At 37.5% G+C, this 24519-nt stretch overlaps 1 protein-coding gene across 4 annotated transcripts in view; it reads right to left on the bottom strand.

Annotated features, from left to right (window-relative positions):
• Positions 1-24519, bottom strand: part of LOC113234671 (bumetanide-sensitive sodium-(potassium)-chloride cotransporter) — a 69691-nt gene that overhangs the window by 42073 nt on the left and 3099 nt on the right. For all 4 annotated transcript variants that reach the window (XM_026470095.1, XM_026470096.1, XM_026470097.1 and 1 more), the window contains exons 2-3: positions 8732-8835; positions 8425-8539 (exon numbers count right to left, since the gene is read on the bottom strand). In XM_026470095.1, the coding sequence (XP_026325880.1) occupies positions 8425-8539; positions 8732-8835 (219 nt within the window). The remainder of the gene's footprint in view (positions 1-8424; positions 8540-8731; positions 8836-24519) is intronic.

Here is a 24519-nt window from a genome sequence, read left to right as displayed (position 1 = left end):
AACAGCTCCAGAATTTTAGCTAAAAATGACGAAATGTGCGGTAAATGAGTGTAAAAATACGTCAGACAAACATAAAATAGATACTACTTATACTACACTTTTGAGGGAAATGTTATTCCATGGCATCATTATTTGTATATTTGTGTGCGTGCCGACGAGCGTAGATACAAGTTGCTTACGCCTACATGAATTTGATTTTTGCCTCACTTGTGACAGTTCGTTTGATATGAAACTATCATTCTATGCGTTATTATTCTAAAGATTTCCTATAAATAAATAAATTTCCTATTTGTCTCATCGTAAACATGGCTTCTATTAAATCAAGAACAATTTGATTTAATAGAAGCTTATTTTTTAAATAACAAGAATGTAAATGTAGTTCTGCGGTGGTATGAAGAGAGATATCGGGATCGACAAGCACCAACTCGATTCGTTCTGAAAAGAATAGTAAATAATTTAAAAAATACGGGTAGCTACGAAAAGCGAAGGCAAACTCCTCAACAGAACTATTCCGAATTCGATCTTAATGTTTTAAAATACTTCGATTAGGGCGTCTTGGGGGCTCCACCTACATCTTGGAGCCCAAGCTAACCTCACCTGCAAGTGGTGCGCCTGCTGATAGACGGACGAGGCTCTAGCGAGGGGTTTTCCCTTTCGGGGGTTGGGAGGTCAGACGGCAGTCGCTCCCGTAAAAACCAACACCGCCACATCAACTTATGGAAGTCAACAGAAGGATATGGCATAGGGATAGGGCGCCGCCGCAAAACGGCGCGCAGGAGCCTCGCCCGACTTCTGTGGCAAGTGGACTAGGGCTACCATGTCAAGGGTGGGCACGGTTAAAGAGGCGAGCCCCTACCCATCACAGGAAGCTCCGCTTTGCCACGTGGAACATTGGCACGCTGACTGGACGCGCGAGGGAGCTAGCAGACGTGCTTTCCAGGCGGAGGGTCGCCGTGGCGTTCCTGCAGGAGACTCGGTGGAAAGGCAGCAGATCCCGGCTCATTGGGAATGGCTACAAGCTGATCTACACCGGTGCTCCTAGGGGCGTGAACGGGGTGGCCGTGGTGCTCTCCGAGGAGTTTCACGATCACGTCCTGGAAGTGAAACGCTTTAGCGACCGGCTTATGGTAGTGAGGGTGCTTATTGAAGGGGTCGTGACCCACTTGATAAGCGCCTACGCACCTCAGGCCGGTTGCAGCGACACGGACAGGGCGAGGTTCTGGGATCAACTCGGGGAAGTGCTGAGTGCCATTCCTTTGGCGCAGGCAGTCGTCTTGGGTGGCGACCTGAACGGTCATGTGGGTGAGGCGTGCGAAGGGTTCGAGCGGGTCCACGGTGGCTACGGGTACGGCAGTCGCAACGCGGAGGGAGGAGACATCCTCACAACGTGTGCGGCGGCCGACCTCGCCATCGTGAACACGTTCTTTAAAAAGAACCCCGAGCATTTAATCACCTACAGGAGCGGCGGACACGCCACCCAAATCGATTTCCTACTCACCAGGAGACACCATATCAGCAAAGTGGCCAACTGCAAGGTCATACCAGGTGAGAGTCTCACTGCGCAACACCGTCTTCTTGTCATGGATCTCTGCGTAAAGCCGGTCGACAAGCCCGCTGAGCGCTGCCGACGCCAAATCAGATGGTGGCGGCTTGATAGTACCACGTCCCAGGAGTTCATCTCAGCGATCGGCGATAAATGCGCCGATACTGAAGGTGATCTAGTCCAGAACCACTGGGACAACATTCAGGCTGCCATATCTGAGGCGGCGAAAGCGGTGCTGGGCTTGTCCAAGGGTGGTCGCAAATGTGACAAAGAAACTTGGTGGTGGAACGACACAGTCCAGAGGGAGGTGAGGGTGAAGAAAGCCCTCTTCAAAACGTGGCAAGCGTCCGGATCTTCTGAAGACCGCGATGCATATAGGGATGCCAAACGTGCCGCTAAGAAAGCTGTAGCCAGAGCCAGATGGGACCACTTGCAGCCGTTGTACGACAAGTTGGAATCGTCTGAGGGGCAGAAGCTTATCTTTAAGCTGGCACGTTCGAGGGTCTTAGCGGCACAAGATATTTCCAAGTGTCGCTGCATTAAAGACTCTCATGGCAACCTTATATGCGAGGTCGACGCGGTGAAGGAGAGATGGCGCTCATATTTCCACGAGTTGCTGAATCAGCAGCACGGAGAGGTACAGCCACCGGTCCTCCCTCCAAATCAGGGACTAGTGCGACCGGTAACGCCTGAGGAAGTCCACTTAGCTCTTCGTCGCATGAAGAATCGGAAAGCTGTCGGAGCCGATGGGGTTCCCATCGAGGCCTGGAAGGCAATGGGTCCCCGTGGTGTGGGCATCCTTACCGGCCTCTTTAATCGCGTGCTCTTCACCGGTAAAATCCCTAACCAATGGAGACTGAGTATTATCACTCCAGTCTTCAAAGGGAAGGGATCAGTGCAGGAGTGTGGCGATTATAGGGGCATAAAGGTCATGTCCCACACCATGAAGCTCTTCGAGCGTATAATAGACTCTCGGATCCGACAGGAGAGTGCTGTCTCGGAGGGTCAGTATGGGTTTCGGCCTGGTCTTGGGACCATGGATCCTGTTTTTGCCCTAAGGGTCATCATGGAGAAATACAGATTGAAGAATACGCCTCTGCATTTCATGTTTCTTGACATGCAGAAGGCCTTCGACTGTATCCCCCGTGTAATGATCTGGTGGGCACTGAGATCCAAAGGGGTACCAGAAGCTTATATTGACATCATCCGAGACATGTACCGCGATTCCGATTCCATGGTTAGGACTGCTGTTGGTGACACTAAACCCTTCCCTGTCACAGTCGGAGTTCACCAGGGCTCAGTTCTCAGTCCCTATCTGTTCAGCGTGGTATTAGACGAGGTCTCAAGCTCCATCCGAGACACGCATGAGCAACCCCCGTGGATGCTTATGTACGCTGACGATATTGCGCTGGCGGATGCGGATAGAGGGAGACTGGTACGACGAGTGAATTTGTGGAAGGAGTCGCTTGAGAACGGCGGTCTGAGACTAAATGTGGCGAAGACTGAGTACATGGTCTGCAACGCTACAGATCCCCTACCCGTTCGCATAGGCGAAGACGTGGTCGAGCCTACGGGCCAGTTAAATACTTGGGATCTGTACTCAGCGCGTCCGGAGACATCGACTGCGACGTCAGAGCCCGAATCGCAGCCGCTTGGGCAAAGTGGCGTGAGGTGACTGGTGTCATTTGTGACCCCAAGATGCCGGTTAAGCTGAAAGGACAGGTCTATAAATCCATCATTAGGCCTGTCCTTTTATATGGTAGTGAAACGTGGGCCGTACTTGAGCGCCATAAGCAGGAGCTGCGTGTCACGGAAATGAAGATGCTGCGCTGGATGTGTGGAGTTTCACGGAAAGACTGTGTCAGAAACTCCCGCATCCGCGGCAGCCTTCACGTCCGTGACATTGCAGATAAACTGCAAGAAAGCCGCCTACGTTGGTACGGCCACATCTTACGGAAACCGGCATACTACGTGGGAAACAAATGTCTGGCTATGCCGCCTCCGCCGGGCCCCGGTAGAAGGGGCAGACCCAAGAAGTGCTGGCTTGACGTCGCCAAGGGTGATATGCGTGCCAATGGTCTCACCACTAAGGATGCCGAAGAACGTGCAAAGTGGAGGAGAAAAGGCAGGAAAGCGGACCCCGGGCTTCGCAGCAACACTGCTGAGGACGCAACCGGGACAACGCTCAGATGAGAGAGAGTTTTAAAATACTTCGAAGCATTTCCAAAGGCTTAAAGCAGAGATGCTGCAGAAGATATTGGAACGAACCACACTCGCGTATTTCAAATGCTTAAAAAGTATAAAGTATAAATGTTATCGTGACGGCCGGCTGGGGATTGTGAGAGACGACTTAAATTTTGTCAAAACATGCTAAGAGAAGTTGACCGTAACCCGAATTTTTTGAATAACATTGTATGGTCTGACGAAACCAACTTCAGTAATAACGGCATGTACAACCGCCGCAATAACCATTATTGGTCTCGAGTGAATCCTGTTCGTGTTCATGAAACTAACAATCAAGTAAGATTCTCTTTCAACGTTTGGTGCGGAATTATGAGAAATATGGTTGTTCGATTCCCGCGTGTTGCTAGAAATTTTCGAAAATCTATGAATGACCAAAGTCTGCATTACAAACATGTGCAAATTACAATGTTCTTATCTAAATAGTACTTCGTCATTTTAATAGATAAATGATGTCAACGATAATTAACAAGTAATCTGATGGACCTTTGAGTAAAAGTGCTTTATCTTGACCCATTGAATTTATAACTCCAGATTTCATGGTTTATAAGAGAAATTTCATCCTCATAATTGACCCTATCGATTGATTTAATAAAAGTACGGGGCGCATTTTTTTTTTTAGATTTTAGCGGGTTCGATTACCGCGTGTGGCTAGCAATTTTCGAAAATCTTTGAATGCAGTATTATTTCTTTTAAAAAATAAAGGAATGTTTCCTTTAAGTAAAAATTTATATCTCCAGTATTTAGAGTACTTTCCCTCCAGGTGGCATTACAAATTTCCACCCTGTATAACTAATATAATAAATATAACTAACTATACTATATAGGTAACGATATTTTCGCAACACTTAGTAAATACCTACTCGCCAAAGAAAAAACTACTAATAAGACGCTTCACCGATGCATAACTAGTGTCAAAAAGGTCAACCTGCTTGGACAATACATTGAAGCTATTACTCGCACGCAAGAGATATGCATTCCGCCGAAAATTCGAAGAGTACGCACAAAAGTGAGTTAAGCCCATTGAGTATATAACCAGAAATAGAGAGGAAATGTCATTTAATTTGCTTGAAAACTATTCTGCCAAATCATTACTGCGACAACTGCCTTCCGATTGGTCAGCCCGAATTCGTAACAATTGACGAGTGTCGTCAATAGTTTCACTTCAAATCGACTAGTTTAACTTGAGCTTTGCTATAATGGTACATACGTAATACGTAATTGAAAAATTACATATTCAATTATCGATGAAATGTGATTCCGTCTGTTTTGTAATTAGATGTTTTGCTGTTTTTCCCACACCACCGAATTGAACAACCCCCATTGTTAGAGTTATCATTATTATCTTTGTTACAATAAATACAGAATTATTTGGAATATACGGAGACGTACACACAGGTCAGTCGTTGGCGCTGTACTATTTCTGTTTACTAATTTGTGATTTCAGCGCAAACGAGAGTTGATATTTAAAAGTGATATAAGGCCCATTTACCTGATGAGTTGCCAGGGATGGATGCCCTTATCTATCTTCCCTATTTCTGGTTATACACTCAATGATTAAACCCAAGGGAGTTTGTAGGGGCTATAAAAGAAATATTGGACACGAGTTCCGGGAAGCCCAAGGCACCAGAAGCATTTTTTCGCAAAAATATAAAAATACTTGAAAGTACAGTAGTAATATATATATATATATAATGTGCCAAACAACCATACCAATCATCTGATTTCAAACTAGGGGATTCCCTGTACTATGAGTACCAGAGAACTGGGGCACTTGCCAGAACACCCAGATCAGAACCAATTCAGAAAAATTCATTTCCCAAATTTGTCCTGCCGAGAATGGACCCGGGACCTACGCGTCTGAGGTTGTCAATGATAAATATAAGTATAAATTGTAAATGATGAATGTATACAAACGATCTTTTTTTGTATAATATCAAGTGATGGGACGAACAAATAGCTACACGCCTGTCCATAACAGTTGCAGCGCCACTCAGAGCTTTAAATCGCAAAGATCTGAGGGGCACTGTCACTGCGCCCGTCACCCTGAGACATAAGTTGACAAGTCCCATATGCCTGTAATTTCACCAGCACCCTTACTTACCCTTCAAAACTGGAACACAGTAATGCACATATTACTACTTGGCGGCAGAAATAGGTAAAGTGGCAGTACATATTTACAAAGAGTTTCCCCGAGAGTTTCTTGCTCATTCTTCTCAGGGGAATCTGCCTTACGAATGATCAGTAGAGTTTAATCAATATGACGATTTTAAGTGAATTACACTTACCTACCTATGAAATAAAGATTACTTTTGAATTTGAATTTACTAAAGGACACAAGTTACCCAGAGCACGCAGTTCATGAATCAATTACATTTCGAGAATCGAATTCTCCTTATCAAATACTCAACGGAAAGTTATTATTAATTTAGAACTTGAACCTATGGAAAGTTATCGGGGTCGATTAAGACGATTCTCAGGCGTTGACTGTACACAGCAACATACATTAACATATCATTGCTTTGTATGAAATCAAAGCGTCACACACGGCTATCGCATTCACGCATGACTCCGCGACTCGACAGCTGTGTGTTTTGCTGTAAGCGACTCCATACAAATCAATGTGACAAGCGTTACAAGATCGCTGAGGCAGGCATGCCCGTGCGTAATCGCCTTAGTCTCGAACTGGTTAAACAGTGGAACTTTCCCAAGACGTGCTTGCCATACAAGTTTCGATTGCTAATATTACTTTCGGTATAATGCAACTTAACAATCACAAATGATATCAATAAAGCATTCAAATCATATAAAATATATCATAAAAATAAAAGGTCTATTCCACTAAGTTCAACTATAAGTTCAATCAGTTGAACTAATCGGACCCAAATATTCCAATAAGTTCAACTAGGCACAACTTTTCTGAAAAGTTGAACTTATTGGACGAAATTCATCCTGTTAGTTCAACTTCCAATTATTTAAATAATAGCTTAATGTATAACTGAAAACATGTTCACTTGAACATGTTGTTGTTGATATTAAACAATGAATAAATATGTAATTAAATAGATTATAATGATATAGAATAGATAGCAAAGTTTAAGCGATAACTGTAAATCCAGATTTTTTAAACATGTATGTATAAAACACCTCTAATATTGTCCCTGCCCTACTGGGCCCATAAAGTACCTAACAGCTCTTAATCAGTAGTCTAAATACGAATGACGTCACATTGGTCCTATTTCTGAGTGATGATTACTCGTAGGAGTAGACACGAAGGTATCATTACACTAAGTACATAAGAGGACCGACGCAAACGTCAGGTCCAGCTTTGTACCTGCACAAAGCAGACCAATTAATTAATGAGAGGTCGCAATTACAATCTATTTGAAAGATTACTGCGTCGTACCCACGTCAAAGCTTATTTACCTTACTTCCGAATTATTAAAAATACACGAAAAAACATGCCTGAACAAAACAACCGCAATGCATTCGTGATATTCTTATAATAGATATATCAGGTGATCAAAAATTACAAAGGTCTTATTAACAACATTCAAAGTCAAGACACACGCAGTCACAACTTCCGAACTTGTTACTTATTAGCACCATTTAAAACTCAAAATACAATGTACTTCACTGTGATGGAAATCGCATCGTTTTAACTTGTTTGATCATTTGCATTTGTAGATGTGTAACAAAAATCAACTAATCATTCATTTCAAAATTGAATCCACAATGCGTTAGAAACAAAATATCTATTTGGCTACCCATCTAGATCGTGTAAATGCAATGCGGTTAAATTGGACCATCGACCTTGTCGACTACCAGGCCAAGCACTTGGTGGCGGTGGCGCGCAGCGCACCCACTGCAGCAAAAAGTCCTGGCGTTTACGAATCACGGCCTCTACCGTACACATCTCAGTGTAAATAGCTGATGCGTTCTAGACTGTAGTAGCGCGACTGCCCCAGCAGCATCCTAAATTTGTTGTTTTATTGAACTCATGGGGCGCTGTATACCTTTTCAGTATAAAATTCCGATTAATATTCAAAATTTGCCATTTACGTGGTTTAAAACTATAGTGAAACAAAAACTTTATACTATAAGGTTATTTATTACATAGCTTCTGCGTACATGGACGTTAAATCCGTGTTAGTGACCCGTTTAGCTATTGCATGTAGTCTCGATCTAAGACGTAATTAAATATAGTAATGATAAATGTATTCAAATGTGTATTTACAAAATGCAACTAGTCTCTTACTCATTCTTCTCAGGGGAATCTGCCTCACGAATGAGCAATAGAGTTTAATCAGTATGACGATTTCAAGTGTAATTTGAAGTGTAATTTGCTTACCTATGAAATAAAGATTATTTGTCTTTGATTTTAACAGTAAATGCTACCCTCAGACTACAGGTATCAAAACCTTGGCATTAAGGGCCGAATAGTTTAGTGTTCACCACGCAAATCTGCTGAAAACCATATTCTTCTCCGCAAACTTCCTACCCTACCTTTCTAAGACCTTGTTATCTTTTACCGATTCTACTCGATGCTTTCGACCAGTAATATTATAGCTGAATAAGCACTAAATAGATATATTCCAATTTATTCAATGACAAGTCTTACAATAGAAATGAAGACTCACCTTACGCGATAGTGAAGCATTGTGCAGCTCATCAAGTGTTGGTCTTGGCGCTGCGTGGAGAGATAGCACGTTTCTGTAGTTGTCGAGTCTAGGTAACGCTTCTCTAGTGAAATGCCTGTGAAGAAAAGATATATATATCATTGGTGCCCAACAGGGGGCTCCTAGTCCAGTGATGAGTTAAATTTATTTACCTACTTAAACGAAAACTTTTTCTGGCATTATAATAGCGATCAATTTAAAAGTAAATTTTACTTAAATCAATGTATATAAATAACTTGTGTAAATCCAGCACAAATGCTAAGCAGACCTGAAACTCTTTCCATATTTAGTGTCTGTGGCGGTAAGTGGATCGTCGCTATCCATGCCATCTTCGGATTCTTCAGTAACATAATCTTCAGGTTTAGCTTCCATCTGAAACAAAATACCATAATGTTCTGAAATTACAACGAATCTACCATTTAGATCTAAAATTAAAAGAAAATTAAGCACACACGATAGGTACCAATTTATTTATATGTATTCATTTCTATATGAGAACGGAATAAACAGATAGAATTTAGCCTCATTTTAAGGATTGTACAATAATTGGGTTTAACAACTACTCGTATATGCACAAAACATATCTAGATTCATTATTATTTACGATAAATATACATTATATACACATCTAATTGCATTGCGCTGTGCAATTATCTATTCGTTGTACTAGATATAAGCAGATGTTTTTCAAGGTTATCCCATCTACCAAATTCATATATTGTTCCAATAAAGGTAAACGTTTACTTATAACAAATTGGACGTACACGTATTTACGAAGAATATTTACATTGCTTTATAAATGATATTGATTGAATGTTTTGACTACCATGCTGTACGACGTGCAAGAATAGAAGACGGTTCTCGTCAGAACTCAATAACTAAATAGATCTTTGTAAAATTAGGTACATCGTATCGAACCTGCCGGCAATCTGCGTGCAAGTATTCATAGAATATTAATTTATTCTGTAGATGATGCAATTGAAGTCAATGCAATACGACTTTATTTCTTTAGCATTTGTAACTTTAAAAATACATTTATTTTTAAGAGCAATGCGCAAATTACTTACGGCATCGAGGTTTGTTCAAAAGGTACATAATTTTAACTCAAGTTTGCTCTTGAATGTCTATACCTATATAAATATTATAACACATGTGTGTTATAATATTTATGATTGTTTAGAAATACACACATATCCCTGATGTGAACGCATGAGAAAGGTGGTACGTTCAGCTTATTGAACAATACGTAGCAGCTCATGAAAACACGCGCGACAGATCGCGCAAACACGAGTTGCCTGTAAGAAACCATAGCTGGTACAGACTACACAGCACGATCAGCCTTCAGAACAACTTCATCAAGCAACAAATGAGCTTGATGCTAAGATGATTATGTTTGTCAACCCTAGAACGTTAAATTACATTGATTTAGTCAGCAATGTCCACATTACGATGAACTTTCACTCGTATAGGATTTGAGTCATACGTATTACGGAGTCTCAAATTTACTTTTACTCATGACAATGTAAGTCATTAATGTCCTTTCAACTCTCAATACCTACTGTAGCTATGGCGGTGTTAACTGTCTCTTTGTTTTCACATTTTATTATTAATGTTGTTGCCTTGATAAATTACACATATTTATGGTCAATGGTCCGTGAAAGATTGTTAATGTCATCGTTAATATAGAGAAGAAACATCAACGGACCTAGGAAGGAACCTTGGGGAATTCCAGTATTATTAGTTTTAAAGTCAGATCTGAGGATTTATTTTTCCAAATACATGATTGTTTTTACTAATTCCCTTATTAATACATTGTATTTGCTTTTTCATAACTGGAAATTATCTCTCACTCAAGGAAAAATTCGCGCTTTAATTGTGTGCAATAAAGTCTTACTTGTGTATTACAGGAAAAATATATTAATAGAATATAATAATAAGATCCAGGCATTTACATGTCACGAATAGCGAGGACTTCGATATTCTGTTGCTACTTAGCAATAAGGCCGCCTGTTATCAGTTATTATGTGTGTTAATTATCTTACTCTGTGATACTTACATTACTGTTCTGTTTTGTCAACGTAATTTTTAATGTGCGATAAAGAGTATTTCATTCATTCATTCATTCTGTAATGTAGGATCTTAATGAATGTCGTTGCGATGCGTATTAACTTAAAACGACAAGTACAAAACAGATACGACTATTTTAACTTTTACAACTCTCTGGTGAAGTCGAGGTGGAGTGAAGTGGAGTTATGTCTTCAGTATCTTGCTGTTTGGTACGGAGTATCGGACCTTGACCCCAGCATTATGCTCAAAACTGGAGTCCTTTAAGATGTGGCTCTACAGAGGTATGCCTGGCATGTCGTGGTTACAAAAGGTCACTAATATTGAGGTTCTTCGACGAACGGGAAAAAAGTTGGAAATACTCAGAACTGTAAAGGAAAGGAAGCTGCAGTATTTTAGTCACGTAATAAGGGGCAAAGGTGCCGGATTCTTCAACTAATAATGCAGGGAAAAATACAAGGAAAGTGTAGTTGTAGCAGAAGGAAAATCTCTTGGTTAAAGAATCTGAGAGAATGGTTCCACCTTAGCACTCGTACCCTCTTTCGTGCGGCAGCTTCAAAAATGAGAATAGCCACGATGGTTGCCAACCTTCGTAGAGAAGTGGCGCACTAAGAAGAAGGTGAAGTCGATCGGAATTGTCGATGAAATGTTGTTCATTGTAATGTATAGTATGCAACTGATAAAAAGAATATCGACCATGAAGTGACCATATTACTATCTATTCATCTCGTTTTCAAACTAAGTAGTATTGTAATTTTACAGTGTTTTTCTTACAACTACATTTTCTTATACCTCGTATACAAATACAGGCATTATTAAAGGCGACAAAATTGTTGACACGAAATCGGCTTGAGGCGCTCTTGTTGTACCACACTTGTCCAATATTGACGCCGCCATCGTCAGCCGTCGTCGGCTGCGTACGGACGCGATCGGACATTTGTAGTCAGCTGATTCGTTGAGGACCCATGCGGAGTTACGCACGTCGTACGAGCCAATGAGAAACGCGCTTCTTCTTCGCTCTTATTTCATGGACTTAAAACTTTTTCTAACCAGCTTTACGCGACTGCGTGTCGATAAATGTGATGCGTATTAGTCATTGTAATGATAAAATTAGCGTTAAAAACTGTTTTCAGTCAAAAACTTACAACAGCAGTAGAGCTCCTTGTGAAAGAGTTCGCCCAGGGAAGTACTGCCACCTCACCTATTTCTGCCGCCATGCAGTAATGTCAGCATTACTGTGCTCCGGTTTTGAAAGGTAAGGGTGCTGGTGAAATTACAGGCACATGGGGCTTGACAACTTATGTCTCAGGGTGACAGGCGCAGTGGTAGTGCCCCTCAGATCTTTGCAATCATAAACGACTAACGACGAAAACACGACTTGTTCGTCCAGGCACTTGATGTTATAAATAAAAAAAAACCTTAATCTTTTCTAAGGACTTCTCATATTATTGGTATTTATTTCTTTATTGGTAAAACCAAGAGAACTACATTTAGCGATTACGTCTTTCACTGTTCATATTATGTATCAAAATTATAAGTATGCTCATCACTGACTTCGGTTCAAATGATTTATAAAACTTCAAAAACAAAGTAAATATATAAACATGCATTGATATAAATTTATAAAAATAAAATTTGGTTAATTAAACGAAATCAGAGTAACAGTTAATTCTTCATCAATCATTTAAACATTTTGTAACATCTTTATAGGTCATTTGATTATAAAACACTAACTAAGTAATATGATGTGATAGTCAAGGACATAGCGTAGATGATGTTACGACGTACTACACTACCTACTAGACAAGGGCCTGTATAATACAAAGTATACTAGTGTAGTAAAAGGAACATGTTACCAGTTTATAATTCTTAAGATTTCCGCGGTAACTACCACAGCTATTAATACATAACGGTACAAGATAAAAACCATTCAGAAGCGAAGTTGTACATTTTCCTGTACTGGCTACTTTCCCAGCTCTACCACTCTAGTAAAGCGCAGAAGGCGTTAAGCCATATGTACGAAATTTGCCGCATAAGTGCAGTAGATTTCCTCGTAAAAGAGTTCGTTCAGGAAAATACTGTCACCTTACCTATTTCAGCCTCCAAGCAGTTATCATTGGCACCTTTGTTTACATTTTTGATCGCAAATTCCTCCGCAGAGAACCAGGGATTACGGACGTCAATTTGTTTAAAAATGAGGATTTCGATAGTGACATATATTTATTCCCTTAATAATAAGTCAGTGTTTGGTATCATAAATATTCTCAATATATATACACAACATATACCTACGAAGATGCTCACTGGCCCTCTGTGAGAACTACGTGAGCCCACATTAAATTATGTATCTTTTGTTCTATCTTTTTACAAATAAAACTAATGAGGTTTACAATCGTTACTAAATACTAATATTTTTAAACTTTCTATAACGAATGCTCACTCAATATACACACACACGCTATTACTAATACTTTCGTGGAATCCAGTTAGTAATGACTAATGTATTTTGTATTTTAAATAGTTGAGGACAAAATACCAGATTTTATGTTTGATATTTGTAATACACCTCATGAAAATATTCTGTAATTTATATTTTAAATGAAACAGCATGAATTTTGCCCAGTCCTGGTTGAAACGCTAACGCTTGTCCTCTGAACCATGTGTGAACCGGCCCTAATGCGCCTTTACAACTATTTCTTTATTTTTCTTGGCTGTTCGCAGTTAGTTACGTTTCGGCCAATTACAAAAAAAAATTAAAATAGCGTAATTTATAACATCATAATAATGAAATTTGGACACGAGATTAGAAAGATGGAAAGTGTGAAAAAAAAAATATCAGGCGAAAAACTATGAGACATAAACAAACAATATAAATAGCTATAATAATTATTACAGCTAATTTTTATATTATTACCAAATATGATTTCTTTCTGATTCCGAATTTACATTAAAAAAAATAATAACAACATCAACATGTTATTCATGCATCGTCTCAAGACTACAATTTAGTGATAGCCCGATCAGTTTACACCCTATTTGTCAATCAATGCAATGGTAAACAATGGCAAATCAATATAAATTGAACATGCTTACGAGCGGAATAACCATGAGTAATCAGTTAAAAATAAAGATTACAATAATTAAAAGTACCCAATAGAGTAATTATTATTCATTGTTCCTTAGTTAGTTATAATAATTCAAAACCACGAAAGCTTTATGAAGGAAAGTCTCACGTGCTGCAACTGCGACAAATCTTTTCTGATGAGTAGGTCTAAGAAATGTAATACGCAAGGCATCTATTTCACGAAAGATACAATTTGGAGCTATTCTAGGCTACACTGATTAGGCAGGCTATTACTAGATAAACGCGTAACATCGTCGGCCACACCGTCGTTTAACATCAGGTAAAATTGTGGCCAAGCCCTCGTCTATTCTACATTTTATTTAAATCCTCTACATTGAAGAGGCCGAATGTTCTCTAAATTAAAAAGGAGATGTGTATTTCTTTAATACTGAGTAAATGACAATTTATTGCGGAAAAGTGGTGACCGCATGCAAACAACTAGTGATTGCAATCGATAAATATTATATCCACTATCGATATTAGTTACGCTTATGCAATAAATGGTCATGGTAACCACTGGGTTACCATCGCTTTTATTTTTTTAAATATATTCGTCTGAATATAAATTAAGATTATTAAAATGTAAAAACTGATAAATATAAAAACGTAGTATACGTCATCAGGATTGCAGACATTTCCATTACTATCTGCACCTACAGCTGTTCTATGCGGATGTTTTATCTGTTATTGTATTGTCTACAATGGGGCAATAATTTGCATTAGAATAAGAACGTGCATCTGTACTTCACGAATTGATTTCGATATTAGTTGTCCACTAATAAATAAATATTAGAATAAAAAAGAGGATAACATTCACAACACATACAGCTTTTTTGCAAAATTCTACCTTCTCCAGTATTTATCGATAAAATTGTCAACAATAATTATTTATAATTTAACGAAAACTGGTAACCCTGTAAATGTCATTTTCCCCGTCTCCAAAAATGACGGACTATACGTGGATACGTATAAGTAAAAATATAAAGAAATCGGCTGTTTAAACCTATTTTCAACTTTCGTTTTCGCTTTGGTGGATAGTTGGGTCAGTAAACGGGTAAAGTTACTTGAATTTTTTAATTACGTATTTAATACACATTCATGGAGTGCAAGAATTAATCGCTTCCAAAATTCCGTCATAAAACAAAATACTTTATTCGACGGCGATATAATAAAAAAGTAAAGACAAATCAATTTTAAACAAATATTTCCAATTGATATATGACTCAGTTATGGACTGTGGAACGTAACCATCACCGATATTGTGCCATAACCTATAATGGTTATAAACACACAAAAAGTAACCAATATACCCAGAGATGGGCAGTGGGTTAAAAGCCAATCAACCCGCTCGGGTTTTTACACAAAGCGCCGGTTTTAATCTATTTAATTATACAAGTGGTTAAATTATGACAAACGAAATATTTAAGAGAAAATACGATGTAAAAGATCTCTACATATTTTTTTCTTGACATACTCAATTTGTAAATTTGTAACTTGAGACATTGTTATTATTGTAGTAGTCAATTAACTTTTATAACTACACATTTGCATGCTGTTCAATATATGTAAAACAAGTTTGTCTTAGCACTGTTTTTGTTCTGTTATACCATGTTTTCAGTAAATAAACTAACTATTGTTATGTAATAAACGGGAAAAAGAAAAATCAAAATCCACAATTGAAATCTAAACCACAACACATAAGGCATAAATTAAACCTGCATCCCTAAATCGATATACAAATGCCCATGCAGGCTTATGTATCACGTCAACTCACATCACACTTACGAAAAAAAAACTTATAAATAATTGATAATACAATTTCCACGAATATGCCTGACCAATTACTGAACTCGCACTTCAGTGATAAATATACCTCCATATTTAAATGAAACCATTACTAGATACGAAATTGAGGATGACAATAAACCTATATTTAACGAGCGCATTTGCATTTACTCGCTATTGCAGCAAATAGTAAACACTTTAACATTAACAAAGTAATGGGTAGTTATGGATTGTTTTCTACTTCTGTAATATATAAAAATATACGTGCGAGTTCCTAAAAACTAATATAAATACATTAGTATTTCTATTATATATTGTAAAAGTAATTATTCTTTCAGATCTAAATCCTTCATACATATATAAAATGCAAAATAGGTATTTTATATTTATATATAAAATAGGTATTTGTGTTTTCAAACAAACCAATAACGTTTCGGGCCCTTTACAGTAGGGCTAGCACGATTGGACGCGACTTGCGCGAGTGCTACATAAAGCGCGAGACATTATTTCGCGCTTTATGTCGTACTCGCGCAAGTCGCGCCCTATAGTTCAAGCCCTAGTGGTCCCATGGTTACGAGTGACTGTCTGACGGTAAAGGGCTCGAAACATTGGTTTTGATGGAAAAAAGATATATATCTTTTTGTAATTTTGTACGCGATTTAGAACCGAAAAAATAGTTTCATTTAACCTAAGAACTCAATACATTATTTTCATTGCAGAAAAATAAGGTTACGTACAGTTACAATGATCCTGCAATGCAAAGATTTAATTTTTTTAGTACTAAACATAAACTAATTCTTGAAGATAACTACGTACGTATTAAAATAAGCAGACCATGGATTTAACGTTACAAATTTTAAGATATATGTATAAACTTCTTTGAGAATGTCTAAATTTAGATACAAGGAGTGAGTTAGCTCATCAAACGATTGCTCTGAGTTATTTCTGCGTTGCTTTGGAGGAAATGACTTGTCTAAGGAATTGGCATTCTTGAAATATTTCTTTGGAAAGAATTCGGTCAAGTTGAGTAATAATTCAAAAGTAGCCAAAAAAATGCGAGAGGTGTAAAGGTTGAATATCCAGATTATTAACCCCTGAGTATTTAACTAGCCAAATCGGTATACGAGTATATAAAATCAATTCTCTGTTGGTATTACATTTTGGTTTCAATTCCTTGTCCGAGGGAATTTTGGATATATTTACTCCGAAAATCCCCATTATATAGGCAAGCTTCCACCAGAGACGATTTTGAGAAAACCTTCCCTACGTCCCACTAACAGTGGCAGCCGAGATCCGGTAGTAATCGGGTGGCTAAAAATCCTGCACTAGTGGGTTGGGAAAAACAGCCTGCGTCTTATCCGTACACGTACAGTGCACTTTATTGCACAAATTGTCGACTTGTTGAGGTGATAACCAAAACAAATGTTAGAAATGTGTAAAGAATCTAACCAACTATGAATCAACCGTGCTAGAAATCTGATGAATCAGCCGCGAAATAAGATGCCAACTTCCTAGCACCACAAAACCAGGGTAAACAAACTATAAAAGGCCTACCGCAGCCACAAAACAATGGATTAAACAATAGCGTTAGCAAGAAACCTAGTATAGGAGATACAGTTGTCTAACGGTACCCATCTACCTATTCCTACATCTAATAGCGGTTTGGCAAATTCCATTGACGCTACTAGCGTTGCCCGGCGTTGTCTGGATGAAGCCGGACATAGTTAGGCTTTTTGAAGCGTGTCCGGCCAAATTAGACAGTGTCCGGCTTTTTATATTTAACCAAGTTATTTGTTTAATGTTGATTTCGATGAATAGCCGTTGCAATAATAGATGATTAACAATAAAGACGACTGATTTAATCAATTTTATTGTTAAATTATTAAAATTTAATAAGACTTTTTGATAAATGATCTAAAAACCTAGTTATACATTAAAAAAAAATATATAAACCCACGACTCAAAATCCTCAAAAATGTAAGGTGTCCGAACTTTTTACCCAAATATCCGACTACACTGGCTGACCTGTCCGGCTATACGGACCTAGCAACCCTAGACGCTACAAAGTAATAAAAACAAAGTCCAAGGAGATATGAGTATAAAAAACGGGACATAAATATTTTTTCGTTAACATGATAAAGAAAGCCCAGCAACACACATGTACATCCTGATACCTCGAATACGCTACTCCTTACCTAATCGTATATAGCGGCTTCCCTTTGTGCGAGGGTCAAGCCGTCCACGAGGCTATAGGAAGACACGGTGCACTTATCCAATTCCCCGCTATTATGATTTATTAGTCGGCCAAGTTGGTAGGCGCCTCTGACCTAGACCCGACTGAATGGTAAGACTGATAAGACGCTAAGGTGCAATAAGAGCGATCTTAATTGTAACTTTTTCTTCTAAACGAATTAAGTAAACCACGTGTATTCAAAAGTCAGCGGTGTTATAAAAGGTCGTATAGCATGCGGACGTTACGGCACGAATGGCAGAAAATTAGATGCGCCATTGTTTGCGGTGATTACAAGCCATTTCGGTCATCTGCGCTGCCTCGATAATTAAGAGGAATATTTTTTTTATTTGATTATGGGTTATCATTACTAGAAAATGTACAACCATTTTTTAGTAATGAAAACAAATCAACTTGTGGATGTTATAGCATTGGTACGAGACCAATCTATCGCCTGTAAATATTTCTTGGAAACATTTTTTTTATTCTTTTAAATCAGGTAACATGACCCATATAATACATATCTTAAGGCCTAACATAGATATAAAATTAAAAAAAACTAAACTAATCTACACGAAGTGCACTTGCCGGTGTCGTGTGGCGCAATCTGGTGTCAGGTAACCTGCATCGGAATCGCCGTTAAATGGTACCCTTCGACCAATACTCCTCCTTCATGTAGGAGGCGACAATATACCACATTTTGCATAAACCGATAAGTCCACTAAGTACTTAAGTAAATTGAAATACGATACCGGCTAAGTTGTCGTTTCAAAGGGTGAAGTATTGACGTCCATTGACGGGATTGTAGCTGCGTTCGACATTATACCCAAACAAAGGGCACGTTTTGTATGAGATCATTCGTGACGTCGTGTATTCAAATGAACACGAATAATGTGTTAATAAAAGCACTGGACAATATGTTATCAGATACCAGAACTCTCAGATCTACATTATGAGTCATGGGCAAACACTATGTCTGCGGATTAGAACAAGAAGTATTTAAGTAATATATACTTAGGCACATCTTGAACCAAGCCCACAGATAGCAGACATCGCTTCAACCGCCTTTTTTATTTATTATTTTATTTATTTAGTCGCATCATCTGAACGCATTTTACATAAAAGTAGAGTTCCATAAACGCACTACTTAGCGATCTGCACCATTATACATTATTAATTATATTATATTTACGCGCTTTAGACAATAAATGTTCTGAGCGCCAAACACCATTTGTCCTTCGTACTTTCAAATACCATAATAATCGCGTTGATCTCAGTTAGCGTGAAGGACAAAAAACGGTGGACAGTTCGCCGTGTACTCGCGACCGTATCTAAAAAAAGATCGTTCTCTGTCGTTTCGTCATCGAATCGTTTTCTGCTGAAGGCGTTACATTCGGCTAAATACCATAAACGCTAACACAACACCGGGTGCGGGTTTCAGAACTAGTAAATACCGGTAACTCAATCGATGACGGAGTTCGCATGAATAAATTGAGCAACGTAAACGTTGCTTACAGAAATGTCTAAATGGGTTAAGTCAATTTAGTAGAAGTAAGAATCTTGAGAGAGACAGGTACCGGGTTCATTTCCTGGCTAAACAAGTTTAAGAAACAGACTCAGTTTCACGTAGTGTTACAGGTTTCTTTATCAGGCCCCGTACTCTCGTTAGTCCCTCCTTCCGATAGTCGTCCAAAACAATTCGAATCAAAAACGAATGAAGCTTCATACTTGACATTGTTTTTTGATTTGGTGGTAAGTATTACTTATTTGCCAGAAATTGTTTCAGACGGAGAACGACAGTAGACCCCTTGGTCCGATCAGATAACCGGTATAATTGTATAGTACATTTGAAATTTATTTATTTAACAAATCATTAATTATTTATAGAAACTGGTGTCCAGCAAAAGTTTTAGGATATTTTTTTTATATGGCCGAAGTACAATACGCTAATCTAACATTATTAGCGTATGTCCGCAAAAAGACATACGGATGGACAGACAGACAGTGAAGCCTTACCATGAAGGTTATTTTGCAATTAAACTGCAGAGCCCTTAAAATTATTAAATATTTACCTAAAACCAGAGTTTAAAAAAAAATATTATATCAAGTAATGGTACGAACAAGTTATGCGCTTGATAGTAAGCTACATACCTGTCCATAACAGTTGCAGTGTCACTCAGATCTTTAAATAGTACTGCCACTGCGTCTGTCACCCTGAAACGTAAGTTGACAAGTCTTGTGTGCCTGTAATTTCACCAGCACCCTTACCCTTCAAGACCGGAACACAATAAAGCTGACATTACTGTTTGGCGGCAGAAATATGTAGGTATGGTGGCAGTACTTCCCTGGACGAACTCTTTCACAAGGAGCTCTACTGCTACTATTACTACTACTACTAAAGTTACGGAAAGAAAAAATAATATGAAAAATATGAATTTATCGAGATATCACGATGTTTTACTACCATGAAATTACTCCACTAAACCCAAAAAAACTAATTTTCAAACTAAACATTACGTCAAGATCACAACAACGAACTCTACACTTTAGTGCTTCTGAAAACTAGCCAAATCCACATAAAGTCTATGAAAAACGGTACAGAACGCGTTGGTTTTAAAATTGGTTTAAAAATCCAAAGCACTTGCACTTCAAAATCAGTCAAATCCAGCACAGGCAATAAGCTTTAAGTATTTGGTTTGGCCGAGTCGGCCACATTGTTTTCTCTTGATTTTGCGGTTTAGTCGAGTGAAGAACTTTATGCCGAGTTTCGCTAAAAAACTAACAAAATAATGGAGGGAAATGAGGTGTGTATAGCAGAAACTGTCTGAAATGTCAAAGAAACAGCCGCAACAAAAATTGACATGGAAAGTCACGAAAACAAAAATTGCTCGCTAAGCAAACTTTTTGAGTCACTCATGTTTACAACTTGCACCCTTCGTAAAGCAGGGGTGCTCAACCTCAGGTTTGGATGACATGCATTCCGAGCTCCTAAAAATTTCTTGCTATTTTTTTCTTCTTTTAGTATGGTCATAGAAGAAGCTTTTGCTAAACTAGCAGCAGTATAAAATAAAATTGAAGAGGGAATTTGCGAGATACTGGAGGAAGCACCCCATTTAATGACGTAGACCTAATTTTAATGGTACCTACACCTAACCAGTTTTAAGATTTTAATTTTCTAAATTTTAATTTTAATTTTAAGAATTTAATTTTTCAATAAAAAAATTATTTTAGTACTAAATTCCATCACTTAGATAAGCAAACTGTTGCCTATTCACAAGGCAGCCATTGACACCCCTGACCTTTCAACTGCTTCATTAACAGAAATGGTCAAATCCATCAAGCAACATTCAAAATCGGTCAAATCCTAAGTCAGTAATTTTCAATATCAGTCAAGTCCTACCTTACTAACAAAATGGAATAAATTCATTAGATAATTCAATATTTTAGACCATTTTTGTATGGGACTAGAGCTGTTTTTTACGTAGGAGTAATCTTATACCTCGTCTGAATTATACTAGCCAAAACGTACTTTGAACGGGAGCTGCCATATTCAATAACCAGCTTTTGTTCGATACTGAAAAAAAGTAAACAGTGGTTTAGGGGCCATTCCAGCGAAAATGACACCGTGGTTCAAAAAAATAAATTACACAATTTGGTTTTAATTGTATGACTCGAATACGCCCAATAAATCAAATCATTAGAAATAAATGCGATTTTTCGGATATTGTACAATTATTGTATTTTTTGTCTTCATTAATGCGGCCATAATGCTGTCGTCTATAGTGAAGCATTTTTTCCTATAATGTTAGCAACAATTTTCGCGGTTATATGTGCGTCTTTCTAAAAAGTTATTACTGTCGAAGAAAATACAATTTACGAATTTTAAAACAGTGATAAGTGATTGCATGGAAGTATATATGGCGAGTAGTTATTAAAGTTTCAATAAGTACTCATTTCAAGTCCCACCCGTCACAATGACACATCTATATTTTTATTTTAACCAATAAATATGCAATCTATTGGCATTTGCTTTTGTAAAAGTAACAATTATGCTAAGGGTAATTTTTTTGGCTTGGTTGGGCGTAAATAGGAATGTAAATATTAAGATTTGAAAGTGTGTCCCACCCGTCACAGCGATGGGTGGTACACACTTCTAAACGTTTTTACTTTGAATAAATGTTTGTATTTTCATGGATTCGAGTTTTTACGATATTTACTAGGTATAACAGTTACTTTAATTTCAGAGTTTAACATTTGATGTGTTAAATTATGACGATTGGGATTGTGATAGGTGGGACAAGTTACATTTGAATACACAGAATTAAAAAAATACACTGTTTAAATGTAGATCCATCATTTGTAAGCAAACTTTTTAAAATTCTTCTCATAATTACAACATTTTAACACATAAAAAAGACTTTAAAAAAACAACATTTTTCCTGATGATTTTTAGTATCAGGAAATTCATGAAAAGTCTGTCTACACTGTAGTTTTAACTATATTTTCGAGCAAAACTTCTAAAATTTGATATATTTTGATATGACACACTATCTTCGAGGATGCGGCAGGATTTATCAAATTTATTAACGCATTTTACATGCGTGACTTTGATTTCATATCGTCATAGACAGTGTTTCAAGAAAAATAATAGGATTCCTCTATCAGTTCTTTAATTCGTTTTTTTAATGTTAAAATGTCTTAATAAGACAAAAATTATAAAATATTTGTTTACTAACAATGGATCTCATATTAAACAGTGTAATTTTATTGATTCTGAATATTCAATTGTAACTCGTCCCACCCGTCACAACTTAACATATTAATTTCCTTAAAATTGATCAGTTATTAATTAGGTGTATGTATAAAATAGAACTTTAACATTCAAGTCATCTCATATGAAAAACTTGCTAAACAAAATATTAATAGTTTGTCTTGATCTTGGCAATGAAGCCATCAACTCAAACAGGCGGGTGTCGTGAGTGTCCCACCCGTCATACTTACAAAATTAAAAGTTTTGAGTACAAATAACGTTGTAAATTTATGTAAATAAATAGTCGCGGTTGAATTGCATATTTGGCTTCATGATGTTTTCATTTCAAGTCTAATTAACCAATGGTTATGGAGAAATTACTTAATAAAAAGGAGTCAAATGTCCCACCCGTCACTTTGGAATGGCCATGTGGCTAATTTTGAAATCAAGCCATTCAATTATCAATACAAAGATCGAACACGAAGAAAAATTCCTTTGATCCGGCTGGATTAGTGTTATTTATCTTTGTATTTATAATTATAACTTTTTTTTGTTCTTTATTAGTCATTTCTATGAGAATTAAAATTAAATTGTTTTTGTTACAAGTCGCAAATTGCTCAACTATAATAAAATAATACATCAACATAAAAACCACCTTAACATGTAAGTAATATTCATTTAAATTTAATTCTTAGTTAATAGTAATTGACTGTAGTATTTGGCCTCCACAAAATTTTATGTTGTTAGATATGGGTTACATACAGAATAGCATTAAATAATGTTCAAGTACGTGAAACCGTTTCAAGGACAGTTTATATGTGTTTGTAGATAAGAATTGTAGGGTTACCACATGCTATATGATAAATTATTTACTATAGTGAACCAAAAAAAATCTGAAGGCGTTGTTTGCTTTATTCTGGATAGTGCGAAATATAGAAGTTTAAACCTTTTAATCTTAACCCAGTGGTTAGTAGAGGTTCCGAGTTCAATTTCCGGTAAGATAAATCTCATCATCATCAACCCATTCAAACGTCTCACTGCCGAGCACGGGTCTCCTCTCAGGCGAGAGTGTCTGCCACGTTGTACGAGGGTTGAGAGCCTTCATTTTTAAGTATGTATATATCATAGGAGTATTCATTTTTAAATTTAATTTTCATTTTAATTTAATAGAGATGTTTCTTTTGACCTTTGAACCATTGAAAAGAGAGACTTGTGTCAGAAAAAACTATTTTCAATATTATTTATGTACTTTCAAATTTGTTTATTATACATATAAAGTAAGCAAAGTTGAAATCCCTAAAAATATATATGTAAAAAATAATCGTGTTTTATTAACACTCCCATAGCCAATCGTAAAAAAATATTTCTTCATTGTGAGACTTCAATGATTGCTGTGTCACGGCTGTTTTTCGCAGACTCTAACATTACATCGAATTACAATTTGGCACAGTTGTACACCTTAGTTGCCCGCATCTATTGCAGATGAAAGAATTTCAGGTACAAACTCATCACGTGTCACCACGTTTAGCGACACGGAATTACATTAAACCAGCCAAAAAAGCTTTAGGACCTTGTGAAGCGAAAAGGACTTTGCGCGTTTCGTTTCCGCACGGACCGTCGAAGCAAAAAGTGCAACATATTTTTTCGCTTTTATTACATGGACATAAAGCTTTTTCTGGCCTGGACAAACCGGAAAATTTAAGCACTGTGCCTGAAGGAGCTGAAAAATATATTTTTTTGCCTACGATTAAAATTCACACTTATACCCATAAGTGTGAATTTTAATCGTAGGCAATGAATTAATATGTCAGTGTTATTACTTTCATGAACCCTGTAAATTAATGATATGATAAACGTCTTTTCAAATTTACTAAAACATCTATTGAAATTGCAATTTATGCCATCAATATAATACAAAACAGTTCACATATATTACGTCGTTCAGAATACGTTAGACAAATAAAACTAAGAGTCTATCGACTTTACCTCATCCCTTTTCAAACGTCCACAGGGATCATCCTAATTTGCGTTTAGTAAACCACCATTTTGTCGATATCGACATTGGTATTTAACCAATCTCGACAATTATAACATTTGTACTAA

Source organism: Hyposmocoma kahamanoa, unplaced genomic scaffold, assembly GCF_003589595.1.
Source record: "Hyposmocoma kahamanoa isolate Upper Pololo Valley unplaced genomic scaffold, ASM358959v1 86, whole genome shotgun sequence".
Taxonomy (NCBI): domain Eukaryota; kingdom Metazoa; phylum Arthropoda; class Insecta; order Lepidoptera; family Cosmopterigidae; genus Hyposmocoma; species Hyposmocoma kahamanoa.
The sequence above is the reverse complement of the archived record's forward strand: the minus strand, read 5'-3'. Positions and strand labels throughout refer to the sequence as shown.